General features: G+C 42.8%; 1 protein-coding gene across 8 annotated transcripts in view; it reads left to right on the top strand.

Moving 5' to 3' along the window:
• Positions 1-16992, top strand: part of KLHL20 (kelch like family member 20) — a 139721-nt gene that overhangs the window by 76779 nt on the left and 45950 nt on the right. For all 8 annotated transcript variants that reach the window (XR_003859083.1, XR_003859082.1, XM_029618963.1 and 5 more), the window contains one exon: positions 10440-10573. Coding sequence is in view for 6 of the 8 variants with exons in the window: in XM_029618963.1 (XP_029474823.1) it covers positions 10440-10573 (134 nt within the window). In the remaining 2 variants the exon portion in view is untranslated. The remainder of the gene's footprint in view (positions 1-10439; positions 10574-16992) is intronic.

The following is a 16992-nucleotide window of genomic DNA, read 5'->3' as shown; positions in this document are numbered from 1 at the left end:
CACACACCAGTCACCTTCCTGAACAGTTTCTCTCATGCCATACACACACACAGGCTTCCCACTCCTGTGTTCTACTTACATATATGGGCTTCTCACTCTCATAATCACTTTCTCTGTCTCACACACACACACACACACACACACACACACACACTCACCAGTCTCTCACTCCCATGCTTGTTATCTCCACATGCACAGGCTTCTCATTCCCATAATCACTTTCTTTCTCTCACAGACACACACAAACACACACCAGTCACCTGATGTCTCTCATGCATACACACACAGGCTTCCCATTCCCATGTTCTCTTTCAGATATACAGGCTTCTCCCTCCCATGCTGTGTCTCATACACACCCAAGTTTCTCACTCCCATGCTCACTCTCTTCACATGCACAGGCTTCTCATTCCCATAATCACTTTCTCTCTGTTACACACACACACACACACACACACACACACACACACACACACACACACACACACACACACACACCAGTCTCTCTCTCTCATTTCCATGCTCGCTCTCCACTGCACAGGCTTCTCATTCCCCGAATCACATTCTCTCTTTCACATTCACACACACCAGTCTCTTTCTCTCACACACACAATCACCTTACCAACCAGTCTCTCTCTCATGCATGCACACACACACACACACTGGCTTCCCACTCCCATGCTCTCTCTTACATAATCAGGCTTCTCACTCCCATGCTTTCTTTCAAACTCTAGAAGCAACTATTTTTTCTGTAGCAGCTTACCTTCAGGCAAATGCTAAATACACTTTAGTCATAACACTTCAGAAAAGCTTGAAACACTTCTTAGGATACCACATCAGTGTCCTGCTGTATGGTAGTCTCCAAAGTAGGAAAAAGTAATAACATATCTTACTGTACATTGCCAAATTGAAGCACCATGGTTAGAGGGCTAGCCCAAAAGCCAGTGGAAGAACTGGCTTTATATCTTTACTCAGACATGCGATCTCTACACAGTAGACCAGTGGTTCCCAACCTTGGGGTCTGTGAGACCATCCCATGGGGTTCTCCAGAAGAGATGCCAGAAAGTTTAGCTAAGGAGAAAATGAGTAGGCTGTGTAGTCAGGAGCATGAGAAAGGAAGGGCCTATTATAGCCCTGAAAAACTAACCCCACATTGCTGCAGACCAAGAGGAGGAGGGGCTGTTCATAGCCTCAAACCACATTGCTGCACTTTAGTGGCCGTATGACTGCAGCCCTTGAATCATAAACCCCATTGCTGCAATTCTTGAGGATGTGGGGAAAAGAGGGGCCAATTGCGGCTGTTTTAAAACCTTTTCAGCCTCTGCTGCACACTGAGAAAAGCAGAAGAAAGCTGGATTATCAGTGGTGAGAGATATTTCCTCTTTTTGACATGTGCTCTGCCACTGGCCTGATAGAGAAAAGCTGCCACAGAAAAGTGAGTAGAATGGTTCAAAGGAAGACAGGAGAAAATGGGTTGAGAGTATAAGGAGGAAGAGGCAGGGGAGGAGGAGTGGGACAAGAATGCCAGAAGAAAAGGAGTATAAAGAGAGAAGGAATCCACGATTGATGTGGTTCAGGGAAGTAAGAGTAGATGGCAGCCTGTCAAGCTAGAGAAGGAGAGGATCCCCAGGAACTGTGCTAGACAGAAGTAGAGAGAAAGGGAGTGATAAAGGATCACCATGGTCCAGGAGGGAAGAAGGAAAAGATGACCGCCAGGGATCAAGGAGGAGGGAGGATGAGACAACAGCCAGAAATGGATATGACAAACACACAAGTTATTTAGGGGGATACATAGACATGGAGATCTCATTAGCCTGCTTTTCAATGGGAAGAAGGCTATTTTGCTTTTTCTAAAATCTAAATTTAGTTACTATCATTTTCTATATGTTTATAAGAATCATAAAAGAAAATAAATTAAAAAAAAAAAGGCTGAAAGGGGGTCAGTTTTCAGGAAGGGAAAGTTTCAAAAATTATGTGGGTAAATATGTTTACCCAAGCAAAAAGGCCCTTTAAAAAATAACCATTCCCCAACACTGAGGGTAAAAGTACCTGTGCTATGAACAGCAGCAGATTTTTGCCTGCAGGTACAAACAATTGAACACCCACACACATAACCAAAATCAATATGTGTAGTTTTTATTTATTTTAGTTTATCTTCATTTTTTTCATTCATCAAAGGATAAAAGTACAATGATAAAGCTAATCTCATATCCAAAACTGATACAATGAGAAATGGACATGATTTATCACACTTACCAATTAATATTGTTTCCAAACTATTACCGAACCTTACTGGCACTTGTGTAATTTGATATATTTTAGCATCATTTTTATGTGCCTTATTGTAAACCGTTGTGACGGTACCCATCTGAACGACTGTATAGAAACAAAGATAAAATAAAAAAAGGAAACAGAGAAGGGAAAAGATGCAGAGATTTAATTTTGAAATCTCATGCACACTTTCACACCTATACTTCAAAGATGCAAAGTACACAGCTATAGAAGTACTGGCTTTTCCTCACTAGCCCAAGTTTTCAAAAGGAAACTCACTGGCAGTTTCCCTTTGAAAATTAGCTTGCAGGTCTGCAGGTACCAATCCTGATTTTCTGCTAGGATATAACCAAGTTGCCCACCTGGAACTTTTTTTTTTAACTTCCTTTTACCCATTGCAGCTGGACTGAAAGGTGAACTGCCCACAGCCTTCAATTACGAGAACAATTTTTAAATAGCTTTTGAAATTGCCTTCCCTACATAGTCAGTTTTGTATAAAATTTTGATCTATTATGAATGATTTGGGAATGCATTTCAATATTTCTTTTGTTATGGCATGCAAAAATTTGAGAAGTGGGGGGAGGGGGTATTTTTTATTTAGGATTTTTATATGTCGACATTCTTAGGTACATCATGCCGGCTTACATCGAACATTGTTAAAAGAAAAAGTTACATGGAATAGGGCAGGGGCCTCAGAGGATCTACTGAAGTATAGGCTTTAACAGTTATGATAGAAGCAGCATTAACCAAAAAAAAGTTAACCAAAAATGCAAAGTTAACGGTAAGCGTTAATTACATGGAGCAGGGGTATATGATAGAAGCAGTATTAACAATAACAAGTTAACCAAAAATGCAAAGTTTTTATTTATTATTTTTATATACCGACATTCCATTGGAGATATCACATCGGTTTACATTCAGGTACTGTAGGTATTTCCCTATCCCCAGAGAGCTTACAATTTAAGTTTGTACCTGAGGCAATGGAGGGTAAAGTAACCTTGCCCCAAGGTCATAAGGAGTGACAGTGGGACTCCGAACCCTGGTCTCCTGGTTCGTAACCCACTGCTCTAACCACTAGGCTATTCCTCCTCCCAAAAACAAAAATTACATGAAGCAGGGCAGGTGACTAAGTGTATTCAATGGGGTAACGGGTTTACAAAATAAATGGTAGACATGGCAAATTAACAATAATGACTTAAGCAATGGCGAAATGTTAACAGTAAACAAGAATTACCTGAAGCAGGGATTACAAGATATATGGAGGGTGTGGTAGTTAATAATGATGAATTAAGCAATAATGCAATGATAACAGAATGAAGTACCAATGCAGCAGGGCAGTGGTTAAGGGTAAGCTTGTTTAAATAGCTAAGTTTTGAACTTTTTTTTTTTTTTAATTTATGACTGCATGGCTCAGAAATGTGGCACAGAAATGAGCAGTCAAAGCTTTTTTTTATTTTAAGTGCTTTATTTTTACAGTGCAACAAAACCACCAGCATTCATAGTTGCACAACACAGTTTCAGGAATTTATGCAAAAGAATTGCCTTCTCCCATTTTACATAACACAAACAGGTCAGCTATTCTTAAGTGGCTGCCTGTCTCTTCTTACTCATGTTCCTGAAGTCCTGGGCCTCCCTTTGCTCTCCTCTCAGCCTACCTTATATCCCTGGGCCAGAGATGACAGCCTCTACCCAGAATTCCCTGTCTTGGAGGCCAGGTCCAGATAGCTAAACCTTGTTCTTAAGGTATTCTGGGGTACCTGGGTATATATCTTGTTGCATAACCCCCCCCCCGCCCCGCCCAACTTTACAGGGTTGAGTGCTTTTCTGTGTTCTCTTCCCCCACCTCTGGGTCTAAAAGTTTGTTTAAGTGCTCCTGACCCTCCTTTGGAGTACTTTTTCCCACAGTCCTTGAACCCTGGACTAGGTTGAGATGGCTCCTTCTTTGGTTCTTTCATCATCATTTATTTGTAGTCAAGCTTTTCCACCAATAGAGTTCAAAGCATATGACAAGGAACTGTTACAGAGAACAAAAATTGAAATTACTTAGAACATGGATGATTTAAAAAGAACTGGGATTGCAGAGGGAACAAGGTATCCTTTACAGTCTGTTCTGTTCAGGCTGGTCCTGCAGTGGTCCCAAAGTGCCTCAAATTATGGGTAGTCCTATCCTATTTCCACTGGATATGGGAGTTGAGGCAGTGTGCCACCCTCCATACAGGTCTGTCCTGCAGTTGTTGTACCATTTGACCAATGGAATGCTGCTGTTGATCTCCATGAACACAATGCTGAGTTGCCTATCTTTTATGGCTAGCCCCTATTCATCTGCTTGGCTCCTTGCTTGTGTCTTGCTGTACCCTGAATCTATTAAAGTTTGGTAAGGACTTCATTTATCTCAACTGAGACCACTAAGTCTGTTTAATCTCATATGTGGACCATTAATCAGGTTAAGGCTTTGCAGGTTTGCCAAGGAGGAGGCCCACTCCCATTCCCACTTTCATTCTTAAGGCAAGAGTCGCCCTTGTGAACATGCTTATTTGCTTTACATTCAACCATGCCCACCAAGGGTTCATCTTTCCTTTCCCTTGATTGATTGCAGTCTCTTTTGCTCTGCCCTGCAATGCCCCATTCTAGATCTTCCAGTAATAGACAATCCTCATCTGTAGTTTTACATTTATTAAAATTTGTGAATCGCCAAACATAAAGGCCTAGGCGATGAACATAACTTTTATTATGTATGTTACCTTAACACAACAAAACAAAGCTAAAGCAAAAAAAAAAAAACCCACTTATGAAAAATCTCTTCATTCTAAAAATTAATTACAAGGAGAGATCCTTTAAAAGGCATTTTTGTGAGGTTTGCTTTGAAAGTTGCGTCAGCCAACCAGTGTCGGAGCCATAATTGTCTTCTGGCCGCTACTGTGGCGGCAACACCCCTGGATGATGTGCGCATGAGGTCTGCGGTAGCATCGGTGAGAAAGGAGACCGCAGGTTCCATCGCTTCTCCGGGCGTGGTAGCATCTCTGGAGAGGATCGAACAGGAACATGCCACCAAGGCACAGCAGGAGGCAATTTGTAGCGTCATTGATGAAACATCAAAGGACTGCTTAATGATGGCTCGATTCTCTCTTACGGTATGGCCCTTGAGAGGACTAACCTAATGGGCGGCTACTCAAAAGCTGTGATTAACACCCTGCTCCCGAGCATGCAAGTTCTCCACATCTCTGTCTTGCATACGGATCTGGAGAGTATTTGAAGCCTGGTGTGAATCTTGGCTGTCCTCCTTCTGAGGACAGCCAAGATTCCTACGATCGTAGAATTCCTACAGGACGGCATGCAGAAGGGGTTGTCTCTCAACTCCGTCAAGGTTCAGGTCGCAGCACTGGCCTGTTTCAGGTCCGAAGTGGATGGCATCAGACTATCAGCTCATCCTGATGTCTCGCTTCCTGAAAGGAGTCAAATGACTCCAGTCACCACTAAAGTGGCCAGTGCCTCTATGAAACCTCAACCTATTACTAGATTTCCTAGCAGGGGAGTCCTTCAGACCAACAAGCAGTCTGTCTCTACGCCTCTTGACCTTAAAGACAGCAATCTTGATCGCAATATGCTCAGCTTGGCGCTTTATCCTATCAGGTTCACTCCAGGCACCATACAGCTGCGTACGGTACCATCCTTTCTTCCAAAAGTGGTTTCCCAGTTCCATATTCAACCACACCATATCCTTACCATCACCAGATGAACACAGGAATTTGGAAGACTCATGCCTCCTTCGCCACTTGAATGTCTGCAGAATCCTAGTCCAATACCTGAAGATATCGGAGTCCTTGAGCAAAACTGATCACCTGTTCATTCTTCACAGCAGTAAGAAACAAGGGGAAGCGGCATCGGGGGCGACCATAGCCCACTGGATCAAAGAGGTAATTAATGCAGCCTACAGACAGGAAAACCACTACTTCTACAGGTCAAGGAGCATTCTACAAGGGCCCAGGCAGCCTCCTGTGCTGAAACCAGGCTGCTTTCGCCAGCCGAGATCTGTCAGGCGGCGACATGGTCCTCCCTACACACCTTCTCCAGGTTTTACCACCTGGAGGTCCAGGCCAGGGAGGATACAGCCTTCGCAAGGGCAGCACTAAGTGGGCCATGGGCAGCCTCCCACCCGGTAGGGGAGTAGCTTTTGTGCATCCCATTGGTCCTGAGTCCATCTAGCTACACACTAGGAAATGGAGAAATTACTTACCTGATAATTTCGTTTTCCTCAGTGTAGACAGATGGAATCAGCATCCCGTCCACAGCTGCTCCAGAAATAGAGAAACTCTGATATCAAATCTCAAGACTGTACGGGTAAGCCACGGCCTACCTCTATTTTAAGATACCCGCAGCTATCTAGGTGTCAGCGTTTGTTTCAGTGCACAGACGTTCTCCAGTACCAAAATGTTCATATATATATATAGCTAGCTAGATGTAGCTAGAACCAGTTTAAGGTTAATCAAGTATACTCAAGTGTAATCAAGTATTAAGCAACATATATCCACACTGGCTTTTCGAAGAGAATACTGAACAGCTAAGTATGCTGCATGGGTATATATGTAGGCCGACGTCAGCTTTGAAATCTGACTCCATCTGCTCTCAGAAGAGCACAATACCCATTGGTCCTGAGTCCATCTGTCTACACTAAGGAAAACAAAATTATCAGGTAAGTAATTTCTCCAATATTTTACATTAAATCATTAATTTAAAAATAAGCTAAATGAAAAAAAAGTTAACTTGTTTTCTAAAATGCTTGACTGAATCTGATTGTCTCAAGTCAGTCGGGAGGGAATTCCAAAAAGTGGGCCTGGCAACAGAGAGAGCACATTTGTGGGTCGTATGTAAACCTGTCTTACAATAGGAACATTCCCGGGAGTATTTCTTTCATGTTGCCCTCATTGCTTTTTCCTTGGGTCCCTCAGACTTTCGCTCTCATAGGGGCAACAGTCTTCTCTAAGTCCTTTTCCCACAGAAGACATAAAAGGAAAGGATCTGAGCCATTACCAGGTATCTCCCTGGTCCCTTTCTTTTTTCTAGACTTTTTGCTTCTTTAAAGGAAGGGGTTAGCCCACTCTGACAGTCTAGGACAAGCTTGGTATGTTGGCAAACCTATTGCTGCATGGACAGATGTAAGCTCTCTATGTATTGTTCAAGCAAGATTGCCTGCCATTTCTTGGCTTGACTTTGCATTAATCTGTAGCCATTACCACTCAAGGTCCTTGGGGCAATGGAAAATATTTCTGGGGCTTTCTCTGAAGCAGAGAGTCCCTTTCCGGAACTGCAGTTATGTCTCTGGGTTACATCCAGCCCTTTCAAGTATAGTCTTCTTGACATCTACATAATTAGCTTGCCCATCCGAGTGTGCAGACTGATATGCTGCTTGGCTGGGGCCTGTCAACAGGTTTTCCAAATATATGGTCCAGTCGGCCTCAGGCCATCCGGCAAGTCGAGCAGTCCACTCTGTTCACTAGAAAAGCTTCTGGATTTTCTCTCTATCCTAACTTTGGTATTATGGGAGTTCTCATGGTACACTGTTCAGCAACAGCTTGAAAAGCTTCTGTAAATGACATTTGTTGCTTGGCTGCACCTTCTTGCAGCGCAATCAAGGTTGCTTGTTGGATGTGCAAACTCTCTCTAGGAAGCACTGCTTTTCAGTCCCCTGGCACTGTATAATGGTATGAAACTGTAATTGTTCCTCAGCAAGGGTCTGTAATCTTCCATTTTTCAAATTTTTTTTGCTTTTGATTCATTACCATGGGGAGGGGAAGAAAACATACAAAATAAATTCCCACCTGTTTGCCTCTCACTCGCTGTTCTAGTTGCTTCAGGACGGGCTATCCCCCTTGGCCTGTTATAATGGTCACCTGGGCTTTCTCTGTAGCCAGGCCCAAGAAGAAAAAGAAAAAAATTCTTTTCTGTCTTTCCTGACTTAAGCACTCCTCTGTACTGCAAGTAGCTCACTATTTCTGCTGTGCAACTGTTTATCTTTATCTTCATTAAGATTTATGTATCACTTAGACTAAAGGACTAAGTGATGTACAGTAACATACATTGTTTTTTTTGTTACAATTTTATGTATATTATATAGTCAGCTACATAAAATTACATAAAAACAAAAATATAAAACAAATCCGATAAAACAAAAACATACTTAAGATGAACCCTGCAGCTTAAAAGCCAATATAATTAAAAATATGCCTGCTTAAAAAAAGTTTTTAACATTGACTTAAAAGATTTAACACAGTTTAGATCCAACAGACTTCCAAACAAACTATTTTTTTTCTGGCTGTGCCTTGCTTAGTGCGGAAAATCCCCACGCTGATACCATATATGGCACATAAATGAGCAGTCCAGGGTTTTTCTTCTTCTTTGAAGTGCTTTATTTTTACATTGTAACAAAACTACCAGCAATCACAGTTTGCACAACACAAATTCAGGCAACTATGCAAAAGAACTGCCTTCTCTCAATTTACACAAAAACACAAACAGGTCAGCTATTGTCTGCCTATCCCTTCTTACTCATGTTCCTGGAGGCCTGGTGGACCTCCCTTTGCTCTCCTCTGTCCACATTATATCCCTGGGCCAAAGAAGACAGCCTGTATCCAGAATTCCCTGTCTTAAAGTAGACTAGGTCCAGATAGCTAAACACTGATTTTAAGGTGTTCCGGGGTAACATAAGATGATTTGACCTAGTATGGCATACAAAGCCCAGCATCCTGTGTCCACCAGTGGCCAATCCAAGTCACAAGTACATGACCAAGTACCCAGACATTAAATAGGACCCAAGCTATTATTCCTTATTGATTTAATAACAGTTTATGGACTTCTCTTCTAGGAACTTCTCCAAACCTTTTTTTAAACCCTGGGTATATACACATACCCTGATAAAGGGTATGTGAAATTTTTTGAAGCTGAAAAGGGGTCCTGAAAATCTGGGAATCCATGCATTAGACTATATCAACTCTTCAATATCATGTCAAAGCAAACCTTCCCCAGTTATTGAAGGATGTATATAAAATTTTATTTTTATTAATTAGTTTCATAACTCTCTGCAAGTTTACAAAGCACATTAAAATTATATAATAAAAAGTCCTAGTAACATAGCATAAACAAAACAAAAACATAACACAAAATTAAATATTGAGAACAAAAAATATAACAATCTAAACCATCTCTGAAACAAATCCCAGTTACGCAGCTTCTAATATAAATATTTTGTCCTTAACTATTTAAAAGATGGATTAAAAAAAAACAGCTTTGCTGTGTTTACAGAAACTCAAGTAATCTGTCTCATGAATTTTGCTGGGAATCAAATTTCTTAGGACTATGCTGCCTTCTGGGTGTCAACCAATCTAACTTCTCTAAGGAGGTAATTTTCAAATGAGTTACGTGCATAAGTGTAATATACTAATTGTAGCAATATTCAAAAGCCCATTTATGCACTTAAAGTGCGCTTGCGCGTGTAAAACCTATTGATAATTAAATGGTATATATTGTATTAATTTTCAAAAGCCCATTTACATGTATAAAGTGCATTTACACATGTAAAACCCAGTTTTAAGCATGTAAATTCTTTTGAAAATTACCCATTAAATGAAGAGGCAGTCTGTTCTCTTGAGTAGGTGTTAGGTTTGTAGTATATAAGCCACAAAAGTACTTATCTATTAAGTACTTTAGAGCCAATCCATGCAATGCCATTAAAAACTAAACTAAGAATTTTAAAATCAGTCCTTTCAGAACTAGCTAACTAGTGTAAAGAACTCAGTATTGGGGTGATACGATTCTTAGACCTAAAAGAATGAGCATCGGAGTTCTGATGGAGTTGGACTTTAGTCACACCAATGTACACAGCATTGCAATATTCTAATCAACTGATGATTATAGCATAAATTAGAATAGCCAAATTGTTTTGAGAGAAAAAAGGTTGAATGTTACAGAACTGTCTAAGACAAAGGTTCCCAAACCTGTCCTGAGAGAAATCTGCATACAAATTTTCACATGCATATTCATTGTGGATATCCTGGAAAATCTGACTGGCTGGGGTTCTCCAGGACAGGATTGGGAACTACTGTTCTAGGTATCTATGCACGATATACAGCTATCAGCACAAGATGACTAGAATGTTGGTTCTTTATTCATTCCTACAGGTATGACCCAAAAGAGAACAAGTGGACCAGAGTGGCTTCCATGAGCACCAGACGCTTAGGCGTGGCAGTTGCTGTCTTGGGGGGCTTCTTGTATGCTGTAGGAGGATCTGATGGAACATCCCCTCTCAATACAGGTGGGTCACTTTTTCTAGCAGCTTTATACCATTATCTTTCTTGAAAAAACATTTTCAGTGGATGTATATATAAGACAAAAGACATACTGCTTCAAATATGTTTTTAATTTGGCCCAAGGTATGGGTAACCCCCTACATTCTCCTACACCTGATTGGTCAGAGTTGTAGCTCCCCTGATCACCAGCAGCATGCAGACGTGGCTAAACCAGGAAATGTTTGCAGCTAGCTGGAATTTAGTTCTTGCTATGGCTCTGCCTTCTATCTAAAGAAAAGAGTAACAGTAAACTGAATAGGAGCAAAAATTCAATGATTACAGCCTAGCTCACAAAATTAGTATCATCCTGAAATAATCACATGCTAGTGAGTCACTTGGCTTCTGTTCGTTGAAATGTATGTTTTGCATAAATTTAATTTTTTTTTTAGCTACCTAGTTACATCTAGTTTCCTGTCCTTAAGACCTGCTAGACCAATCCAGAATGATTGGGTTATGATAACTAATACAAATCTGCAATCAGTACATTTTTACCCTCCTGAGTGGGTTTCTGGACTGGTGTAGCAGGACTAAAGGAAAGAAAACTATTAGATCAGTATGTTTCTCCTTCCTTTCTCAGCCTGCTACACCAGTCCAGAACAATTGGAAAGTAGCAAAGCCCAATTATTCTGGGTGGGATGATAATAAATCCACTCTGAGAACAAAAGCAGCAGTGTCTTTTGCAAAAACATCCGATTTGTAAAAATGTACAGAAGACCATGTCACAACTATACAAATGTTTACAGGATGTACAGTCACCACTTGATCTTTTTGGAATGGGCTCTGATAATTTATGGAGCCTGCCATCCCTTTAATATGTATGCTGAAGATATTGTTTCCTTAATCCACCTTCCCTGTACATACCCAGATCAGTCCAGACAGTGGGTTGTCTCCCTTCCAGCAGATGGAGTCAGAGAAAAGCTTGAAGGGTGCCCTCGTATAGCCTGGAGTGCCCTCTGCGTCCCTTCAGTATTTTCTCTAACTCCATTAGATGAGGGTGCAGAACCTGCGTTTCCCCATTTCAGCTACAGGAGGATAGAAGTTTAGATTTCTCTCTCTTATTCCTTCTTAAATTTCTTTCACTGTCTGGATGGATCAAGTTTTAAAAAAAACAAACAAAAAACGGGTTTCTAGTTTCTGGCTTCTCAGTCACTTCCAAACTTGCAGGCAGAACTGGTAACAGTGTTCCCTAGCATTTTTCAGAGTAGACTTGGTATGTTTTTGTACTTTTTCCTTCTCAGGCTTCTCTGACTTCCAGGGGTGAATGTTGGTAGTCCAACCTCTCCCCCCTCATGACGACCTGCTGCCCTGAGACGCTGCCTTCCTCGGGGCAGCGCTAGCAGAGAGGTGACATTCCTTTACTTTTTTGGGGGAAAAAAAGGGCCAAGTCATTGTTTTCAGAGTGGAGGTTCTCTTACCAGCTCCTACCAGGTTCCTGGGGTGTCTCATTTATTGCCAGACTTTCCCTTCCCCCATGCCGTGCTCAGCGGGATGTGCTGCCTGCGAAGAGCCCGGGATGCGGCTCTCCCGTGAAGGCATCTGTTCGCGGTGCCTCCCCGGCGGGGAGGGTCCCTCGAGGCCGGCCGGACGTTCGGCTCTGCGCTCTCAAATGCAACAGCTCACTGGGGGGTTGGTCCCGATCCCATCTAGTGCGGGAACGGCGGCCATTTTGTTTTCGGAGCCGGGAGCTCCTAGGCAGCCAAATGAGGATTCTGACGGCGGTTTTTCTCCTTCCCCACCGGTTTTAACTCCGGTTAACCCCCTGGGACAGGGGGCAACGGCAGGGGACCTTCCTGCCATTCCTCACTCTGTACCTCCATCGGGACCTCCACCCCCAAGTCTATTTTCAACAGATTTTGTGCTTTTGCACAATACTTATTTGGCCAGTTTGGAACCAGCACAAGGATGCATCTTCAGGCCCCCCTCCTCCTAAGGTAATTAGATTGACAGATCCTTTGCAGTCCGCTGCAGTTCCTCAGGGGTCCACGGCAGCTCCTCAGGGTTCCTCCTGAGTCAGGGTGGTTCCCCATCCGGATTCTGGTACCTGACCAGGACCATGATGATCTGACTTTTCACATGCACATGGAAGGGGATGACCCTAGGGTCTTATGCCTGTTTCAGAGGGATGAGCTTGATCGTCTCATCCCCCATGTCCTAACAGAGCTGGATATTGAGGCTCCACAGGATCCACCTGGCACCAGTACGGGGGCCACGAAAGGGGACCCCCGTCCTTGCTGGAATGCGTCCAAAACATTTCCTTTTCATCCTATTCTCCTCCAATTGCTATCCAGAGAATGAGATGCGCCAGAGTCTAGTTTGAGAGTGGGAAGGGCTATGGACAATATCTATTCTCTCCTGGAGGAATTTCTAGAACTTCTCAAAGTCCCCAAGTTCGACGCGTCGTATCGGCAGTCACTAAAAGGACTACCATCCCAGTGACGGGTGGAGCCGCCCTCCAAGACCTTCAGGATCGGAAGCTTGAAGTATACCTCAAAAGGATTTTTGAGGTATCAAAAGGATTTTTGAGGTATCAGCCTTGGGGGTAAGAGCCACGGTGTGCAGCTCTCTAATGCAGCGTGCAGGTCTCAGATGGGTTCGACAGCTGCTCAGTGCTCAAGACCTGCCACAAGAGGAAGCACAACAGGCGGAACGCCTAGCGGCGGTAATAGCTTATGGAGCGGATGTGCTATATGACTTGCTTCATGTCCTGGCCAGATCAATGGTATGAGCAGTTTCTGATAGGCGTCTCCTCTTGCTTCGTAATTGGTTGGCGGATTCCTTGTCTAAGACTCAGCTGGGATCTCTCCCCTTCAAAGGCAAATTACTGTTTGGCGAGGATCTTGAACTCATCATATCCCTGGGAGAGAACAAGGTGCATAAGCTGCCGGAGGATCATCCTCGGACTTCCAGGACGTTCAATTCTACTAGAAGCCAATTCCGGGGTCAGCAGCATTTGACAGTCAAGACCAGCCTCTCAAAGACCGCCTTCCTCAAGGTCGCAGTCCTGGTCTCATTCCTTTCGCGGTCGAAGACCAGCTCGGGACAGCCTCCCTCAGGGGGCCCATTCCAAGTCCTCCCAATGAAGAATTGCCGGCCCACTCTTCGACACCCCCCCCCCCCCCCAGGATAGGGGGTTGTGTCTCCCTCTTCTACGAGGAGTGGGTCAAAATTACCTCAGACTTATGGGTTCTGGATATTCTACAGCACGGCTATGCTTTAGAATCTGCTCAATCCCTAAGGAACAGGTTTCTCTTCTCTCCCTGCAGCCTGGTGAAGAAACAACATATAGTACGTCCCCAAAAAGGAAGACTCCTTCCGTCCAATCCTGGATCTCAAGATGGTCAACAGGTGTTTCTCCACGTCACACTTCAATAGTCCAGATACTACCCTTCTTACAGCGAGGACTGGCGAAAGGGTTGGCATACAATTCCCTGAGGGTTCAGGTGGCTGCCCTTGGTTCCCTCATCCGTCACCTGGATGGAGCTCCTCTTTCATCACATCCTGACATAGTCTGCTTTCTAAAGGGAGTAAAGCACGTGAAGCCACCGGTGCACACCCTGTGCCCCTCTTGGAGCCTGAATTTGGTTCTTCAGATTCTAGGCAGTCCTCCTTTCGAGCCACTGAAAAGAGCTACCCTCAAGGACCTCACTCTGAAGACTACTTTTCCTGGTGTCCATTTGTTCTGCCCGCCGGATCTCGGAGCTTCAAGCTTTGTCGTGCAGAAAGCCTTACCTCCGTTTCACAGATTTGGGAGTATCCTTGAGCATAGTACCACCTTTCCTGCCAAAGGTGGTCTCGGCCTTTCATTTGAATCAGTCGGTGGAACTCCCATCCTTTCCGGACGAGGATCTCAGAGACCTTAGACTGCTCGATGTCAAGCGCATCCTCATTCGATATCTGGGAAGCTTCTAATGAATTCCGCCTATTGGACCATCTTTGTCCTGTGGAGCGGACCAAAAAGGGGGAACAAGGCTTCTAAAACCACAATTGCTTGCTGGTTAAAGTAAACAATCTCGGCGTACATTGGTGCTGGTCGGCCACCTCCAAAAGTGGCAAAGCTCATTTGCTTCGTGCTTGAGCTGCTTCCTGGGCAGAAAGCCAGGCTGTCTCGCTGCAGGAGATATGCAGAGCAGCTATCTGGAAATTGTTGCACACCTTTGCACGTCACTATTGCTTAAATCTCCAATCGCCCGGTTTTGGCTCCTTTGGCGCTCAAGTCATTCGAGCAGGGCTATCTGGGGCCCACCCTACGTAGGGAAGCTTTGGTACATCCCACTGTCTGGACTGATCCAGGTACGTACAGGGAAAAGAAAATGATTCCTTACCTGCTAATTTTCGTTCCAGTAGAACCACGGATCAGTCCAGACACCCACCCTAAGAGTAGATATGGGTTTTGGAATCGTCCACGCAGTACTTTTGATTATCAGCTCGATTGATTTACAGTATGAGATCTGTTTTTTCGTGTAAAACCAATGGTTCCTTTTGCATGTTTGTTCTCACTACAATTTCAACTCAACACATTCTTGTACAAGGTTACAGTTTCAGGTTGGTTTACTTGATTCATTCAATGGTTTCTTCTTGCTTTGATATACTTAATACTGAGGGGAAGCAAAGGGCGCTGCAGGCTATAAGAGGGCACACTTCAAGCTTTTCTTTGACTCCATCTGCTGGAAGGGAAACACAACCCACTGTTTGGACTGATCCGTGGTACTACAGGAATGAAAATTAGCAGGTAAGAAATAATTTTCTTTTCCTAAGGTTGGTTTTGATGCTGATTCACCTTTTACATGGTCCTGCAAATAAAACAAAACAAGTAATTTTATCTGATTTACAAAATAAATGTGTAACTTCTAGAGAGGGAGATTGATTTAAAGGAAAACTTGAAATCCTTTTCAGTTAAAAATAAAAATAAATAAGGAAATGGATGAATTAATACTGAATCTTGAGTAAATTTTTAAAAAATGGATCCCGACAGGATGGTGTCTGAATCTCTGAAATATGTCTTATGATACTGCAACCGGAAAGACTGTATTTAATATAAGACCTTTCATAGTGACATGCTTCAGCGCTTTGAATGGTTGATATAAGTGCTTTTATTATTCAGATTACACCTTGGCACAATTGCTTAAAATGGGAATGATCCACAAATCTCAGTGAGGGACTAGTATGTACGCAAAATAGTTCAATATAAAACAAATGCAACACTATCTTATTTCTGCATATTTCCAAGCATGTGTATGCTGTCTATCGTATTCTATGGGCTGCTGAAGGCTAAAGAAAAGAGATGTATCTTTAGTTACCTAAATTTCAGTCAGTCTTTAGCACTTCTTGAAGTTCATTCCAAAGGTCAGGTCCTGTCACCCTGAACATCTGATCCCGTGACTCTTAAATTTATTAATTTATGGGATGGAACCTCTAAGAGCTGTTTCTCGGAGGAGTGTAGAGTCTATTGGGGATGATAGCAAATAATTTTATCAGACAAGCATTTAGGAGTCAGGCCCTGAATCGCTTTAAAAAAAAACCAAGACCAAAGTTTTGAATCGGATATGCCAATATATTGGGAGTCAGTGAAAGTTAACCAAGACCGGAGAGATGTGATCATACTTAGAGCACCCTGAGATTAAGCAGGCTGCTGAGTTTTTTTTGTATTAATTATAGAGCATTCACAGTGGATTTGAGGAGACTTAGAAATAGAGTTGCAGTAATCCAATGGGGAGAGTATTAGCGATTTGGGTCACTGACTTAGAAGCTTGTCTGCAAAAAAAAAAGGCTTTCACATAGATAAAGTTTGAAAAAAGAACTATGGATCAAAGATTGAATATGGGGCCGAAATGAGAGAGATGAATTTGTTATGAGCCCTAAATCCCTAGCCTGTGACTTGATAGGGATAGAGAACTATCTAGAGTAAATTGTGCAGGGATAGACTGTATTTGAGTGAGAGAGAAACAGACCTCAATTTTGTCAGTGTTTTAAAACTAATTTATTGCTTGACAGCCAATTCTTAATGACTGACAGCATATTAATTTGTCTAATGTGGCTTGAAAAGATGATTCAGTTAGAAAGTAGAATTGGATGTTGTCCACATATTAAAGAAGACATTCAAATTAGCCAGAAATGCGCATAAAGGAAGAAGATAAGAACATAAGAAATTGCCATGCTGGGTCAGACCAAGGGTCCATCAAGCCCAGCATCCTGTTTCCAACAGAGGCCAAAACCAGGCCACAAGAACCTGGCAATTATCCAAACACTAAGAAGATCCCATGCTACTGATGCAATTAATAGCAGTGGCTATTCCCTAAGTAAAATTGATTAATAGCCATTAATGGACTTCTCCTCCAAGAATTTATCCAAACCTTTTTTGAACCCAGCCTCACTAACTGCACTAACC

Source organism: Rhinatrema bivittatum, chromosome 10 (assembly GCF_901001135.1).
Source record: "Rhinatrema bivittatum chromosome 10, aRhiBiv1.1, whole genome shotgun sequence".
In the NCBI taxonomy this organism is placed as follows: Eukaryota; Metazoa; Chordata; class Amphibia; order Gymnophiona; family Rhinatrematidae; genus Rhinatrema; species Rhinatrema bivittatum.
This window is presented reverse-complemented; position numbering and strand designations above follow the sequence as displayed.